Genomic DNA, 19,062 nt, shown 5'->3' on the forward strand with positions numbered 1-19,062 from the left:
CTCTGAGCGTGTGGCAAAACATTGCATGTATAGGTCCACGTTGTGGTATAGCCCCCATATAAAGGTACCTCCCGATATTCGGTATTTTATTTTTTTTTTGCCACATTTTTTCACGGATTTGTCTAAAAATTGGTATATGTGGGTCATAATGGTTTCCAGCTCCGGTGGCGAAACATTGCATGTATGGGCCCATGATTTGGTATAGCCCCCATATAACGGTACCTCCCGATATTCGGTATTTTGATGGTTTTTGCCACATTTGTTCACTGATTTGTCTAAAAATTAGTATTTGTGGGTCATAATGGGTCCCTGAGCGTGTGGCAAAACATTGCATGTGTAGGTCCACGTTTTGGTAAAGCCCCCTTATAACGGTACCTCCCGATATTCGGTAATTGGATGATTTTTGCCACATTTTTTCACGGATTTGTCTGAAAATTGGTATTTGTTGGTCATAATGGGTTCCAGCTTCGGTGGCGAAATATTGCATGCATGGGTCCATGATTTGATATAGCCCCCATATAACGGTACCTCCCGATATTCGGTATTTTGATGGTTTTTGCCACATTTTTTCACTGATTTGTCTAAAAATTGGTATTTGTGGGTCATAATGGGTTCTAGTTCGTGTGGCAAAACATTGTAATTATAGGTCCACCTTTTGGTGTAGCCCCCATATAACGGTACCTCCCGATATTCGGAATTTTAATGGTTTTTGCCACATTTCTTCTAATGTTTCTTTTACCCTAAGGTGGAGGGTATTAAAAGTTTGGCCCGGCCGAAATTAATGTTTTTTTACTTGTTTAAGCTGTATTTATTAATATTATCGAATCCTTGCCGAAATTAAATGAGACGACCTAATATTTAATTTTCAAACTATATACATTTTCAATATTCTTAAAATAGCCCATGGTCGGCCATAATATTTATGTAAAAAATGTTGTTTTTTCGGTTTTCATATCTGATTTGAAAAGACACTCTCACTCAAACACTTACTCATTCACATCACTTACAACACACAGCGTGGAGGTGAGTGAAATGACACTCATCATCAGCAAAACTAAATGACCTTGAAATATAAAGAAGATGATGATGAATACCAAAAAAAAAAAAAAAAAAAAAAATAATAATAATATTTTACATTGAAAACTCAAACCGGATTTTCATCACCATTTGTTGGGCTGTGTGTCGAGAAGGCAATAAAAATCAAGAGCCGAAAAATATTAGCATTGAAATACTTTCCTCGATCAAAGAACTTTTTATGAACAAGGAAAGACAAAAACGTGCCTTAAGGGAAAAATGTTGTGAATTTCAATTTTCACGAAAATTTAGATAAGGAACATACGCGTGTGTATGTATGTATCTTTGCAGACCTTACATTGAGTGGGGGGTATTGTCACTTGACTTTCATGCCGCCATAACGTGGCCACACGCCTTTAATTTGCCGTCACATATATTTGTATATATATGTTATTTTAAAAATATATATAGAAATTCTATTCTGGGCTCTGGGGTCTGGTGTTGTGCGTCATATGTCTAAATTATCACAAACAAAATCCATATATTTTAAATATTTTTTTTTTTTTTTTGAAAAAATGAAAGATGTTGGTCCGTATAGTTTGTATATACATTTGATATATATATTGATTGTTTATTTTCAATTCGAAATGGCTGGGAAGAAAGTGATACAGTCCAACACGGGTATGATGAAAATCCAATGGAAAAACTTAATCAGCAGAAAGTTGTTTTTTATTAATGGAAAATTTTTCGAAAAATATTATTTCATACAACTTAGAAAAATTTTATTGAGTTTCTTTTGATTCATTTTATTAATGTATGACTGTATTTTTCTATATTTAAATCGGAAATTGTCTTTCATCCAATACCTGTGCCCTTGACCATTATTGTGTGTCGTTGTTGTATCTGAAATAAAATCGGCCAGCCATAAGTAATTTTTGTAATTGGCCTGTCGACGCCGTTGTTTTTTTTTTTTTTTGATTTTCATTAAAAAGTTCATTGAATGTTTTCAAAACAAAATATTCTATATATTTCGATGGACATTAAGCAAACCTGTTATCGTCCATTTTTCATTTCAATGATATAAATATCTGTATTTCCATTTGTCGAACAAAATGGAACAATGTAATTCTATTTTTAAATTTTTTTGTAGGCAGTTCTGGGAAATAGATCCAAATTTGGAATTTGACTAATAACACATTGCAATAGTTTTCAATGGAATGCTGCCCACAGAATTTTATAGAAGTAATTCAGAGAAATTTTTCAGAAAAAAAAAAACAGTAAGGAAAGGTCAAAAGTCAGGCGGGGCCGACTTTATAATACCCTATACCACTATGTGTATTTAGAAGAACTCCCGTAATAAAAAAGTTTATATTGGTAATTTATGTGAAGTAGATCATATCAACTAAGAACCATATTTGAATGCGTATCAAACACATTTTGGGAGCTATAGACGAATTTGTGGAAATTTCGCACAAAAATTTAAACTTGAGTCATAAAATTTTATATTGAAATTTCAATCACTGGCATATTTTTTAATTCAAGGATTCTCAGAGACTATTGGAGACTTTTTAAATAAAATTTTAAAATACTACCATATAATCGTGCATTTTTTAAGAATGTTTTTATAAGGACTAAGAGAATTTAAAGAATATTTTTCAAAGAATTTTGAATTTTTTTAAAAAATATTTTTTTTTTAAAACCAACAGGCCAATCAGATTTTTGCAATTTAGGATTTTTTTTAAATATTCTTTAGGATCCAAAAGATAACGAATTTCTTACCGAATATTTTTTTAAGGACTAGTGGAGCATTATTTGTTGCTTTTTTTTTCTTCAAAGATCAGCTGACAAATAATCGTTTGTTTTTTTAAGAATATACATATTGTATAAGTCAAAATTTTGATCGATTGTGGGGGAGGGACCAGAAGGAGGACCCATATATCCCATCTTCACAGGAGATTTTGTGTTAGAAGAAAAAATGGCATGTATGAAATATGGAGATAACCATATGCTTATTTCGGATTTTATGATCGTATTGGTTATTCAAAACTTTGACTCTTTATGGGAGAGGTACCAGAAGGAATGGTCTGATCTCTATAATCTTTATTACTGATCTTGAAATTTGAAGGGAATCGGATGTTAATTTCGCTTTTGATGAACTTCATGGATATTCAAAATGGTATCAGAAGGAGTGGACCGATATATTCCGTCTTCACACCAGACCTTGGGTAAATAAAAATATTGTGATGTGTGTACTTTAAAGATAATCGGACTTTTACATCACATTTTATAAAAGTTATAATTATTCAAAATGTAGACCCTTTGTGGTGGAGGTATCACAAGGAACGGGCCGATATTGTCCATTTTCGCACCTGACTTAGAACTGGCATAAATATTAGGATTTGCAAAGTTGGAACAAAATTGGATTATCCTGTCTTTTTCTGTGTAGTAAATTATTTTCTTTGAAAACGCTGACATTTTGTGGGGGATGTACCAGAAGGAGTGGATCGATAGTGTCCATCTCCGAACTCGATCTAAGTTTGACAATAATATTACGATGTACCAAGTTTGAACCAAATGACTTCGAGAGTTATCGTGCGCACCTGCCAGTCAGACAGGCGGACGGACGGACATCGCTTGATCGATTCCAAATGTCCTGAGACGGATGTGGTCCAAAGCCATTATTTCGATGAAATGTTATATATGAAATGATATACAGGGTTAGATTAAAAAACTGCAACCAACCTCAGACTGCTGTCATTTCTAAGCCAATCCTCTGACAGCTGTTAAAATTATTCCACAGACAGCTTATTATATTGTTTACAATCGTACAAAAGCATTTTGGTGAGAATTTTCCAGAAAAAAAGTTATTCGTGATGGAATTCAAGCGGGATAGTGTGATTTCTTTATATTTTGGCTGGAGAACCACAACTGCCTATCGTTAGAGCACTCCAGCATTTAAAAATGAATAAATCTTTTGTGTCTCGTACCATCGCTCGTTACCGTGATACTGGTAGCGTAGCTCGACATCAAGGAAGTGGACGGAAGAAAACAGCAACATCAGCAAAAATGGTTCCAAAAGTGAAGAAGCGACTTGATCGAAAACCGCGTCGCAGTGGCCGAAAAATGACTCGTGAGCTTAAAATATCGCAATATTCCATTCGGCAAATATTGAAAAATGAGCTCGGGGTAAAGTCAATGAAATTCCAAAAAGTGCAAGAACTTACACCGCAACTGAAAGAAAATAGACTCAAAAGAGCTAAAGAGTTGTTTCGCTTGGCCGAAAGTGGTGAACTGCCGAATTTGGTTTTCTTCGTCTCCGATGAGAAAACATTCGTTGTCCAGCAGTTTGTAAACAAACAAAATGATCGGGTTTCTATTTGCCAAAGAGGTCAGCTGAAAATGTACACCTTCGCTTGACCACAAGAATTCAAGCTCCGGCCATGGTGATGGTGTGGGCCGCCATAACAGCTGATGGTCGCTCTCCGTTCGTATTAATCGACCATGGCATCAGAATAAATGCCGAATATTATCGCGAAAATATTCTGCAGGGTGTATTAAAGCCTTGGGCATGCAAACATTTTGGCCGCATACCTTGGACATTGCAACAGGACTCAACACCATCGCACTCAGCACGCGTCACCCAAGTATAGTTACAAAATGGGGTTCCTCGCTTCATTTCCAACGCACAATGGCCACCAAGATCTCCGGATACCAATCCGTTGGACTATTGTGTCTGGAGTATTTTGGAAAGCAAGGTTGGCACTTAAAAATACCAAATTGTGGATCACCTCAACCAAGCGCTTCGCCGGGAATGTCCCAAAATACCGCAGAACAACATTTGGGCAGTGTGTGACGGTTTCATTGGACGTTTGAAGGCCATAATTCGTGCCAAAGGTGATCAATTCGAACAAATCTAAACTTATTCTAAAATTGGATTCTTTTTCCGACATTTTTTTGCTTTCATTCAATACAATTAAAAAAAAAAAACAAGTAAAAAAAACATTAAGTTCGGCCGGGCCGAACTTTTAATTCCATCCACCTTAGGGTAATGGAAACATAAGAACCAATTATGTCCCACAAATACCATTTTTTAAACATATTCGTGGGAAAATGTGGCAAAAATTATCAAAATACCGAATATCGGGAGGTACCGCTATATAGGGCTATACGAAAACGTGGACCTATAGATACAATGTTTCGCCAACGGAGCTGGAACCTATTATGACCAACTAATTCCAATTCTTAGACAAATCCGTGAAAAAATGTGACAAAAACCATCATAATACCGAATATCGGGAGATACCGTTATATGAGGGCTATACTAAAGCGTGGACCTTTACATACAATGTTTCGCCACACGAACTAGGACCCATTATGACCTACAAATACCAATTCTCAGCCAAATCCGTGAAAAAATGTGGCAAAAAATCATCAAAATACCGAATATCGGGACGTACCGTTATATGGGGGCGTGGACTTATACATGCTGTTTCGCCACCGGAGCTAGAACCCACTATGACCAACAAATACCAATTTTTAGACAACTTCATAATAAAATGCGGCAAAAATTAATACCGAATATCGGGAGGTACCGTTATATGGGGAGTATACCAAAACGTGGACCGATATATGTCATTTTCAATACCAACCATCCTAGACACAATACAAATACAAACAATAAATTTTGACGCTCTATGTCAAATAATGTGGCCTGTATCGCGATTTCAACAGACGGACAGACAGACGTACATCGTTAAATCGACTTAGAATTTTATGCTGATTATGAATATATATACATTATGGGTTCTACGACGAATATTTAGACACGTTACAAACGGAATGACAAAGTTAATATACCCTCCTTTCCAAGGTACAGGGTATAAAAATGTAAAAATTATGGCGTGTGTCTTTGTTGCAGTTTTTTTTATCCCATCCTGTATATTTAAATAATCGAATATATTAAGGTACACATCTTGTTGTTATGTTTTTGAAAAAATCTTTAAATGGTAGAGAGTTTTTAAAGATATAATATTTGATTTTTAAAGAATATTTTTCTAAGGGTTATAAGATATACAGCCTTGTACTTTTTATAGTTGGTGGTTTATAGCTGATCTTTTTCAACAAAACACAAAAGGAAATCAGGTTAACTGCCACAAATAATATCTTAGAAGACTGAAATCTATTTATTTGTTTTCCTCCCACCCAGTGCTTTTAGTTGTGATTGTATTTGTAGTATAAACATTGTGTTATATAAATATGTTGTTGTAATTCTATTGCCTGCCAACACATTGAAAATACTGTTCAAGGTCATGCCATTTAACAATGAATTCAAGGTGTAAAGCATCGACAAAAAGGTGGGGTGTTTTCAAAAACTTTCAATTTTGTTTTTTTGATTTACAGAAAAACCTTACATTTTCAATGTTTATTTATTTACAGAAAATCGTATTTTTCCGACCTTTTGGAAATTTCCTCAATTTTTTTATATTTTCTTTAGAGTTCTGTTTACTTTTTTTATTGAAGTTGTTGAAATAAATAAACACCTTTTTCCTCGTTTTCATTGCTTGACTAAGAGTACTTGAAACAGCATTTATTTAACATTTTGTGAAATATTTAAAACAAACAATTGTTAAAAATGGGATGGTAATAAAATTACAACAACATTTTTGTATATTATATAAGCACTTTTCCTTGTTTACTCCACATTACAACAAAGCTAAGCTGTTCGTAATATTTTTTTTTTTTTTGCTAGAAATATGTAATTAATATAATTTGCCTATAGGGACACACGGTTATGTAGGCATCTCTATATCTGGCTGGACTTGTCTTAAAGGACACATAGTAGGCCGTACTTATACAGATTGCAGTAATTTCATGTGGATATTGGCTGAGGTTGAATTTCTGTAGGAAAATGTTTTTTATTTGGAATACGTAAAGACAGGTGGTTAATAGAAATCGTTAAAAATGAGTGAAAGAGGTCTAAAATATTAAAAGTGAAATGAATAGCGCCTTCCAAGGAAAAAATTGTTACAGTTCACTCGATTTTTGTGTTTATAATTCTTTTAAAAATCAAAGGTATTTACAAAATTTTTAACTATTTCAAAATTTAAAACTTTTAAAAAAATATACTTGAAAAAATATTGTGATTATTGCTTTATATTAAAATTATTGCAATAGTTTAAATATTTTTTTAGAAATATCCACGGTTATTGCTGTTTCTTAATAAAATATTTTTTAAAGAAATACATAAAAGGACAAAATCCATTTCAGGACATTTGGAGTAAGATTTTCGTCCTTCCGTATGGTTGGCGCGAGTATGGTAATATTATTATTAAACTTAGATCGAAGAAAAAGATGGACAATATCGGTCCACATCTTCTGATGCCTCCCACGCAAAAGGTCAAAATTCCGTAAGATAATAACTTAACTCATAAAGAGAAAAATCGTTATCCAATTGTTTCATACAAATATTTTTATAAGTAAAAGGTCAGAATGGACAATATCGGTTCAAACCTACTGAGACCTCCTACAAAAAGGGGTCAATATTTTGTATAAAATACGCAAAATAAGCTATCGTAACTTTTTAAGGCTCATTCAATACCAAATTCTACCAAATATAGTACTATATAATAATTTCGTACACTTGTTGATGAAAATTTCACATTTGGTGTTGGGGTCGGTGGTTCGGAAATGCATAGTATAATTTTACGAAAAGTAATATATTTTTTATTGCGTGAAGGGATTCTGAAATTTGATATTAAGATTACAGATGGTATCTGTGAAAATTTCTGATTGGTACTTTATTGTGTAATGGGTGAGGGGGTAGGGTACAGTCCTCCTCAAATTTGATATTGAGGTCTCTGTTGGTGTTTATGGTTAAGATGTGGAGGTGGCTTTGGAAATGTGTACTATAAATGTTCGAAAAGTTTGGTATTGGGTGAAGGGATGGAGCTGAAATACCGAAATTTCACACTGAGGTCTCATTTGGTATCTGAGGTTGAGATATATAGATTATTTTAAAAATGAGTATGTTAACTGTACGAAAGGTACTAAATATAACTAAATTTAGTATAAGGCGAAGAGATAGAGTGGGAATCCTGAAATTTGATATAGATTTCGCTGTTCTTGTCTGTGGTTCAAATATGGAATTTTTTTAGAAATGTGTACTATATGTGATCGAAAAGTAGTAAATGGTACGACGGTTGGTGTCTAGGATGGAGAGATGTAAATTATTTTGGATTAGCGCACTAAATTTGCTGAAGAAATAGAGCTCAAATTAGGAAATTTGATATTGAGGTCACTTTTGGTTTCTGGGGTTTGGATCTGGGGATGTTAAAGTAATTTTGTGCAGGAAAATTGGATGTGCAAAGGTTTCACCAATTTCCTCCTCGATAAGGGAAAGTCTGAAAATTTAGTACGATGTACGAAGTTTTAATTAAAACAATTTTGTCAAACTGAACGAATTGTGCATTTGTAGTGCAAAAAAGGCCTAACACGAACTATTGGAAGGAATCTAAATTGACTTTTCGCTGACGAAGTAGCGGATGCTAGCTAGTAAATTAAAATAGCGTAATAGAAAACCAGCAAAGAAAGATCAAAAGGAGGGTGGGCCGATTATATGATACCCTGCACCACTATGCATATTTAGTATTATGGCCTTAAAGCAGTTATAATGTGAAACGGAAGAACTTAAATAAAATAGTTATGTCCTACTTTGAATCTTTTTCCACTAACTTTGACGGAGGCATTTCTGTCTCTAAACTTTGAGAACGTTTAAATAAAAATGTATATTTAGGAGCTTTATCTATATCTGATCCGATTTTTACCAAACAACATCCTTATTACAATAAACGTGAAATCGGATAAAGAAATATATTGGAGCTATATCGAAATCTTAGCCAATCTCTAAAAAAATTAGCAGAGGTGTTTCTATGCTGTAGCTGAAAGCTGGCTCCAAATATCGTTATTGTGTAGTGCAATTTACGGGTGTGAGGGACTTGAATACAAAAAACGGGCTAAACATAAATATAGGACCCATAGCTATGTCTCAAAATATTTTCAATAAATTTGACACGCTTTTTTTAGACTGAATTCAGTCGTATGAGTCAAAATCCATTTAATCCCGACTGATATTAACCCTTCGGGGCACTAAGTTTAAAATTGGACAAAGATACATATGGGACCTATATTCACAACTGAACCGATCTCTATAAAATTTAGCAGAGGTATTTCTGAACCTTTTGCTCGAATATCGTTGTTATGGAATGTATATTACAACTGTGAGGGACCAAAATAAGTAGTCGTTACCTGCTAAGAACCTTAAATATTAATTTACAGATGATTTGGTTGAAAACTTTTAAAATACCGAATACTTGAACCTTTAAAATACCGAATATCAGGAGGTTTCGTTATATGGGGCCATATCTGAGCGTGAAGCCACATATCCCATTTCCTCCAACAAACATCCTAGGAATAATATTAATGACTTTGCAAAATTTTGAGGCTCTGAATTTTACTCTGATCATGAATGTACACACACATGGGGTCTCCGAAGGATATTCTGAAGGATTTTAAACGAAATGGCATATAAAATAAAACCTTCAGTCCATTTGTTTACAATTTTTGTGGAGGATGGTATTGGGTAAATTGGACTGGTATAGGCCTCATTCATAAATTGATCTAAGTTTCATAGAAATACTTTCTTTGTACTATCCGTGCATTTAGATCCTTTAATTCTACTATCTTTTAAATAAAATATATTGTACTAATAAATTATAATTTAGAGCAATGTAGCCATAAATCTGAGCAATTGACCTTTTAATTGAGACACATCGCAAGAAAATTTCAGGGTTAAAATAAGATTCAAATTGATTGAATAAAAAAGCAGCTACGTTCGGCCGAACTTTTAAAACCTTCCACCATTTAGAAGGATCTTCAAGAATATCTGTCGAAAAATACCACTTAAATGATAACCGTTATATGGGGGCTATACGAAGACGTGGACCTGCATAAGTAAATTTTTGTCATAGTTTGTAGTACCGATTCCGAAATACGAAATGTTAAACAATTCCGTTAAATAATGTCGCAAATATCATCAAATTTCAAACACTTTCGGTGAATGATGTTGCTAATATCATTAAAATGCCGGATAAATGAAAGTGTATAGACAATTTTTCATTATTAGTTCTAGTAGTCATTAAGAACTTCAAACTATAAATACGAATTTTGAAACAATTCCCATCAAAAATGTCGCTAAAATCATAAAAATACCAAATAATGGGGGGCTACCATTATATGGGGGATATACTATCGTGGATCTATGTATACAATTATCTTTCAGGGTAAAAAAAAAAACATTCAGAGGGAACTCCTTGTGTGGATTTTTAGACAACTCCATTGGAAAATGTGGCTAAAATCATCAAAATATCCAATATGGGGCGTGCCGTTATTTGGGGGCTATACAATATCATGAACCGATAAAAGCCTGCAAAAAAAAACTGATCTGTGCAAAATTGTAGCTTCCTATCTTTTTTCGTTTTGACTCTAACGTGATTACAATGACGGACATGGCTAAATAGTCTTTTTTTTACGCTGATCTAGAATACATATATTTCGTTAGGTCTAAAATTATTATTATTTATTATTATTTCAAACGGAATGACGGACTTAATATACCCTCCATACAATGTATAGTTAAGGGTGTAAAAATCATCTAAGTAGCACATTATGCGAATATTAGATCCCTGAGATATGTATAAAATATACGAATGCTAAACGCGTTAGAAATAATCTCGTTGAAAAAAAATAATTCTTTTTTGGACACATTGCCTTTCATTCATTTTAATTTAATGTTTAAAATATTTATTTATTTTATATGAAAAACGGTAACCTACGACTAAACTTTGAAGATATTCTCTATTTCACTGAGCAGATGTGCAAATTTTAAAATCTACTTTATCATAAACAATATTATCATATAAACGGCCACAGCCATTTAAGGTGCCACAATTTCAAAGCATACTTCTAGGCGCAAGTTGATTTTATGTGGGAATATAAAAACGTTGTATATGAAATATCAATTATTATGAATGATCCTAACATTTTCAATGAAAAAATTTAAATTGGCCAAATTTCATTGTAAATTCCAATTGCTATGTTTTTATTTTGAACTACAGTAGCAGCAACAACAACAACAAATTTCGGTGTTAAAAAGTAATTTAAAGCATTTTTTTTCTATTATCTACAAAATTTGTTTAATAAAGCCAAGCGCAATTTGTTTTTAAGCAACAGATGAGTAATAGCAATTGGATGTGGATGGTGTTGATTGGTGGTTGGTAAGCATTTAAGAACTCACTTGATTCACAATGGTGGCCTGCTCCTCAGCCACATCCTGTTGATGGTCCCGTGTTGGCATCGGTGTAAAGGTGCTGGATGGTGGGACATAGCCACCGGATGGATTCAATTTGGGGAATACTGTTTGGGGCAGCGTATTGATGGGTTCCTGTAGGGCGTGTTCATATTGGCCGGGTCCGGGTAGGAAGGGTGAGGGGGCTCTGGCAACAAAAAACAACAAATAAACATTAATAATTATGTATTTGTTATTATTTTAGGTACATCACAAACCTATGAGGTTGATTTGGATCTGAACCAGCTGAGAGTAATGAGGAATTCGGTCTAGAATTGTCAGGACTTAGACCCTGGGTATAGGCAATTTTACTGTCCCTGTAGAGAGAGAGAGAGAGAGAGAGAGAGAGAGAGAGAGAGAGAGAGAGAGAGAGAGATAAATTCATCATACATTTCAAAATTGTTAATTATCTGATGCCCACCTGTGCACAACAAGACTTATTTCATTGCCGGCGGTACGGAATAACATCTGGGCATCGGCATGGCTAACATCTCTGGCATCATATTCTCCAATTTTAGCAATAATATCACCACGCAACACTTCACCAAAAGCAGGGCTGCCCACTTGAACCTTTATGAGAATACAAAAGAAAAAAACATATAAAACATAAATATTCTATTTATTTGCAGATATTTTTTATGCAGCTGTTTGTTATTTTGTTTTATTAGAAGGCTACGCATAGATTGACGTATTCATGTGTAGTTTATCTTCAATTCATTCGATATTTGCATTAACCTTCTATTAATTCGGTCAATCAGTTTTATTTTTATATTTGAAATTTTCGTGTAGAATGCATTAGAGACACGCAATTTTTATTGAAATTGTCTCATGATCTCGGGGAGAGAGCTAAGAGAAGTCCTCCTACAGGTTTTCTATGAGAATACCTTCTAGCGGTCTTCCATGAGAATACCTACTATAGGTCTGCTATGAGAAGACCTCCTCTAAGTCTTTCGCGAGAAGATTTCCTTCCTCCTTGTATTCTATGTTCTTCTCTGAGAAAGGACTTTCAGTTTTTCGCTGAGAAAGGACCTTCTCCTCTTCTCTGAGATGGAACTTCTGTTCTTCTCTGAGAAGACATTTTGCTTTTCTCTGAGAAGACCTTCTGCTCTTTTTTGAGAAGATCTTCGGCTCTTCTTTGTAGAAGAATTGTAGAGAGATCTCTGAAAATCGCATAAAGGCAAAAAACTGCCTAGGAAGGAACCGATATATGGGAGGTATATCCAAATCCGAGTTGATTTCCACAAAATTTGACGGAGGCATTTGTACCTCTCGTACCAAATAATATTGCTATAGAGTACATGAAATACCTTCAAGGAGGCTTCAATTTATATCGGATCAAAAGATTTATGGCAACCGAATTTCACCAAATGGAAAAATTCGGTTGAATGTGGAAAAATCCATTCAATTTGGGCAGATATAAAATATCTGGTGAATAATAATTATGAAATCGGAAGGAGATATATATGAATGCTATATTCAAATCTGAACCGATCTCCCTTAAATTTAGCTGATGTATTTCTGAGCTGTATCTGATATCTGGTACCAAATATCATTGTTATTTTGTGCATATTACGAAAGTGAGGGACTTAAACACCAAATCGGATGGAAAATATATATGGGACCTACAGCCATATTTTAGCGATTTTCGATTTTAAATTTGAAGTATTTACTTCTAGGCTAAGCTCGGTTGGATATGCTAAAATCCACTCTATTCATGCTGATATTAATCATTTGGAGCAAAAAAAAAAAAAAAAAACGTCAATCGCATAATGAGATATAGCAGAGCTATATCCAAATCATAGTCGATGCCGATAAAATTTAGCAGCTGTATTTCTGAGCTGTATTTGATATCGAATACCAAATATCATTGTTATTTTGTGCATATTCAGAAAGTGGGGAACTTAAACACCAAATCGGATGAAACATACATATGGGAGCTGTGGCCATATCTTAACCGAATTTCACCAAATTTGAAGTATTTGCTTCTAGGCTAAATTCGGTTGGATGCGTTAAAATCCTCCCTATTCACGCTGATATTAACCATTATGTGAAAAAAAAACCTGAATCGGATAATGAGATATAGCAGAGCTATATCCAAATCATAACTGATGCCGATAAAATTTAGCAGCTGTATTTCTGAGCTGTATCTGATATCTAATACCAAATATCGTTGTTTTTTTAGTGCATGTTGCAAATGAGAGCGACTTAAACACAAAATCGGATGAAACATACATAAGGGAGCTATAGCTATATCTGAACTCATTTTCAACAAATTTGAAGTATTTGTTTCTGGGATGAATTCAGTCGGAATTGCCAAGATTCAATTCATTTGGGCTGATATTAGGCATTATTTGCACAATAAATCTGCAATCGGATAAAGGATATATATGAGAGCTATATCCAAATCTAAGCCGATCTCGATAAAAGTTGACAGAGGTATTTCTGGTGGTACCGTGATACTGGTAGCGCAACCCCTACGTCAAGAAAGTGGACGGAAGAAAACAGCAACATCAGCAGAAATGGTTTGAAAAGTAAAGAAGCAACATGATCGAAACCCGTGTCACAGTGGCCGAAAAATGGCTCGTGAGCTGAACATATCGCAATATTCCATTCGGCAAATATTGAGAAATGAGCTCGGGGTAAAGCCATGGAAATTCCAAAATGTGCAAAAACTTAGACCGCAACAGAAAGATAATAGACTAAAAAGAGCTAAAGAGTTGCTTCGCTTGGCCAAAAGTGGTGAACTGCCGAATTTGGTTTTCTCCGTCTCCGATGAAAAAACATTCGTTGTCCCGCATTTTGTAAACAAATAAAATGATCGGGTTTCTACTTGTCAAAGAGGTCAGCTGAAAATGTGAACCTTCGGTTGGCCACCAGAACTCAAGCGCCCGCCGGCCATGTAGATGGTGTGGGCCGCCATAACAGCTGATGGTTGCTTTCCGCTCGTATTGATCGACCGTGGCATCAGAATAAATGCCGAATATTATCGCGAAAATATTCTGGAGGGTGTATTAAAGCCTTGGACATTTTGGACGCAGACCTTGGACATTCCAACAGGACTCGGCACCACCGCATTCAACACGCGCCACCCAAGAATGGTTACAAAATGAGGTTCCTCGCTTCATTTCCAGCCCACAATGGCCATCAAAATCTCCGGATACCAATCCGTTGGACTATTGTGTCTGGAGTATATTGGAAAGCAAGGTTGGCACTATAAAATACCAAAGTGTCGTTCACCTCAAACAAGCGCTTCGCCGGGAATGGGCCAAAATACCGCAAAACAACATTCGGGCAGCGTGTGACGGTTTCATTGGCCATTTGAAGGTCATAATTCGTGCCAAAGATTACCAATTCGAACAAATCTAAACTTATTCTACAATTTGATGCTATTTCCGAAATTTTTTGCTTGAATTTAAAAAATTTTGAAAAAAAAATCTTAAAATTATGGCGTTTGACTTTGTTGCATTGTTTTTATCTCACCATATATGGGAGCTATAGATGTATCTGAACTCATTTTGAACAAAATTTGAAGTATATGTTTCTACGATGAATTCAGTTCATTTGGTCATTTGGTATTAGCCATTTGGTGCACAACAAACCTGATATCAGGTAAAATTATATATGAGAGCTATATCCAAAACTGATCTGATCTCGATAAAATTATAAAATAAAATTTGAAAGATGAAATGGATGAAACATATATATAAAAGCTATAGCTATATCTGAACCGATTTTCTCGAAAAATTCAATATAGTTGCTTCTAGCCCGAATTCGATCGGATATTTCAAAATTGTAGCTTTAATAGATCACCCAATAATAACCCAACAATAATTTTTCCACTTGTCATTCACTTTTAGTACCAATATTCAAGACCTCTTTAATACAATCAGGATCTTTTCGATCATTTAATGCTAATAGTCTTAACTTTTAGTACCTATTGTAGCCTTTAAATGTAAAATTTCCTAAGCCCAATTATGTTTTCCCAAAATTAAAAATTAAATTGCCTCAAAAGAACTAAGTTCATTACCAAAAATCCGTGTAGTTCCTGATTCCTAGTATCTATCTATAATGGAGTTTTTTTTTTTTCTAAATTTAAAAATTTCTAAATATTTTATTTTTTCGAATTTGTATTTTTTTCAATTTAATTTGCAACCATTGATTCGAAATGAATAATTCATTCAACAAACCCCCAATAAATTTGTCAAAAAGACAATGTATATAAGAATTTTCAAACAATTATAATTTGATTTATTATGTCTTGCCGCAGCCGCTGCCGCCATTGGCCTTGGCTATTTTCAGTTGCTTTTGTTTTCATCTGCAAAAAAAAATACCAAAATCACCGTCTGATGAGAATTTAATGAGAAATATTTGTGAACGAAATTTATTAATTTCTTTTTTATTGTAAATGTTTTTTTTTATACAGTAGTGTACAAAAGTTCTATATTTGATTCTGCAAACTGATTACACTTTAAAAAGAGTAGCATTAGGACAGCTCATTTGGGGCATTTCAAAGAAAGCAGTGTTCTCAGTTGGTTCTCAACACAAGATTTTTTAGAGGTATTTCGAAAGGACCAGCTCATTCTTTACAGGTTTCTGTGGTACTCTATAGGCCGAAAGCCTTATAATGAACCCGAGGTCCCAAGTTTTTTGTGAATTTGGTAGAACTGGATATATTTCATCACAAAAAAAATACATTATTTTGGTCTCTTGGTCCTGATATGTAATATGTTGAAAAAATGGATTCTTTGGATAAAGCCGAAAATGCTTAGAGATTTAAAAGAGTCTGGGGAAAGGTCAAAAGTGAAGAGTTCTTCACGCGACTCTTCTCTGGAGATTTATAAAATCAAATCAAATTTCAATGATCAACTACTTAAAAGGATAATTACTTCGGATATATTTAAATACAACCATGGAAACCGAATTGATGAACCCATGAATGAAAATGAGCTGCAATTTTGTCATAGAGAATAAATCAAAATTCCAAGCTTTTATACCCTCAGCCATATAGCTAGAGAGGGAATATAAAGTGCCTCATCGAAATTTACGGGTTTATACTAGGTATCTTTGGACAAAAACCGATTCAGGATTTTTGGAGTCGGTCTAGTGATGTCCGTCTGTCTGTTTGTGTGGCTGGTGCGCACGATAACTCTCGAAGGGAGTATCCGATTTGGTCAAAACTTGGTACATTGTAATATTTTTGTCAAACTTGGATCGAGTTCGGAGATGGCTAATAACGGTCAACTTCTTCTGGTACCTACCCCACAAATAGTTGAAATTTTCCAAAAAAAAAAAAAATATATATTTTTTTTCTGCACAAAAAGAGAAAGAATAATCCGATTTTGCTCCAGCTTTGCAATCGAAATATTTGCATCATGGCTAGGTCAGGTACAAAAATGGACAATATCAGTCATCCAGTACTTCCCCCACAAAGGATCAAAATTTTGAATAATTATAACCCTTTATAAAATGTGAGGTAAGAGTCAGATTGTCTTCAAACTACACACATCACAATATTTTTAGTAACCCTAGGTCTGGCGTGAAGATAAGATATATCGGTTTGTATCTTCTGTTACCTCCCCCACAAAGGGCCAACATTTTGAATATCCATGAAGCTCATAAAACACGAAATTAACATCCGATTTCATTCTGACTTGGCACATCTTAATATTTCCATCAATACAAGATCTTTTATACATATGGTAGAGATGGGACCATTTCTTCTGGTACCTCCCCCACAAAGGGTCAAAGATTTGAATAACGAAAACGATAATAAAATTCGAAATAAGCATCCGGTTCTCTTCATATATCACACATCCCATTATTTCTACTAATACAAGATCTGCTGTGAAGATGGGATGTACCGGTCCACTGCTTTTGCTACCTTCCTCACAAAGGGTCAAAATTTTGAATATCCATCCGATTTTATTCAGACTTTTTACATCTCAATATTTCCATCCACACAAGATTTGTTATGAAGATGGTAGGACCATTTCTTCTGGTACTTCCCCCACAAAGAGTTCAAAATTTTGAAAAAAAAAAAAAAAAACAAAACGCTCAAAGTAAGCGGAATAAGCATCCAACTCTCTTCAAATTTCACATATGTAAACATTTTTACTAACACAAGATCTGTTCGGAAGATGATATATATCTGCGAACCCCTTCTGGCACCTCACCCACAAAGGATCTCAATTTTCAATAATTTTATTTGTCATAACTTTCGGGACAGGTCAGCGATTTTTTAGAACTTGCTATATCTAAATATGTATAACCGTTATATTGGGGTCTATACGAAGACGTGGATCTGCGTAGGCAACTTTTACCATAGGCCATTACAATATTCCAAACTTTAAAAAAATTCGTAGCTAAACCCATTAAAGTACCGCATATAGGGAGATACGAATATATGGGGGCTATATGGGAACGTGGACCTGCGTAGACAATTTTCTGTCACAGGCTGTAGTACCCATTGCGAACTCTAAATACGAAATTTGTAACAATTCCGCTAAATATTGTGCCTAAAATTGTCAAAATACCGAATATCGGCAGGTTCCGGGGTAAAGTACTCACAAATAACTTCTTGTGAGGATTTTCAATTCCATTGAAAAATGTAGCTAAAATCATCAAAATACCGAATATAGGGTGGTACCGTTATATGGGTGATATACGATATCGTGGATTTATATAAACCATACTCTTCCAGCAGGCAAAGTACTTAGAAAGAACTTCTTGGGTGAATTTTCAGACAATTTCATTGAAAAATTTAGCTAAAATCATTACAATACCGAATATAGGGAGGTACCGTTATATGGGGGATAAACGATATTGTGGACCTTTATAAACAATACTCTTCCAGGGGGGTAAATCAGTCAGAAGGAACTCCTTGCGTGGATTTTCAGACAGTTTCATTGAATAATTTGGCTACAATTATACCGAATATCGGGGGTACCATAATATAGGGGCTATACGATATCGTGGACCGATTTGGCCCATCTTCGAACTTGATCTGCCTGCAGACAATGTACTGATTTGTGCAAAATTTTAGCTTCCTATCTTAATTCGTTTTGACTCTAGGGTGACTACAACATAAGGGCCGATGGACGGACGCACTGAATCGTCTTAGAATTGTACGCTGATCAAAAATATATATACTTTGTCAGGTCTAAAATTATTTTTTCGATGAGTTACAAACGGACTGACGAACTTAATATACCCCCCATACGTATTTATGGTGGAGGGAATAAAAATCAATGGTTCCAATAAGTGTCCGATTTTAATGTCTTTTCCTCACTCTTAAAAAAGTTTTTTTATTGGATAAAATAAGAGGCAAAATAGCCTCATACTCATATCCTATACTTCGATATTTCCCTAGAAATCTATTTCCAATATAATCTCCCAAAATTTTGATAGGATCGTTATAGCGTTGAAAAGTATATTTTTCCTCTCTTTTTTATTTTCCCACAAACAAAATTTCCAATACATTCCATTTTGAGTATCTGCCAATAATGTAATTTTATGGAATTTTTCCACTTAAAATTTCGGCCATCATTCAACGCTACCAAAGCGAAACATCAATTCGAAATATTTTAGATCACTTAACACATCAAATGTACATTAATTTCAATTACGTTCTGTGCATGATTGAATGT

The 19,062-nt window shown here is 34.5% G+C and overlaps 1 protein-coding gene across 10 annotated transcripts in view; it reads right to left on the minus strand.

The window, feature by feature from the left end:
- LOC101898932 (PDZ and LIM domain protein 4) overlaps positions 1-19,062 on the minus strand; it is a 79,925-nt gene that overhangs the window by 29,829 nt on the left and 31,034 nt on the right. For all 10 annotated transcript variants that reach the window (XM_059119597.1, XM_059119594.1, XM_059119596.1 and 7 more), the window contains exons 2-4: positions 11,838-11,986; positions 11,635-11,733; positions 11,366-11,564 (exon numbers count right to left, since the gene is read on the minus strand). In XM_059119597.1, the coding sequence (XP_058975580.1) occupies positions 11,366-11,564; positions 11,635-11,733; positions 11,838-11,986 (447 nt within the window). The remainder of the gene's footprint in view (positions 1-11,365; positions 11,565-11,634; positions 11,734-11,837; positions 11,987-19,062) is intronic.

Source organism: Musca domestica, unplaced genomic scaffold, assembly GCF_030504385.1.
Source record: "Musca domestica strain aabys unplaced genomic scaffold, Musca_domestica.polishedcontigs.V.1.1 15, whole genome shotgun sequence".
Lineage (NCBI taxonomy): Eukaryota > Metazoa > Arthropoda > Insecta > Diptera > Muscidae > Musca > Musca domestica.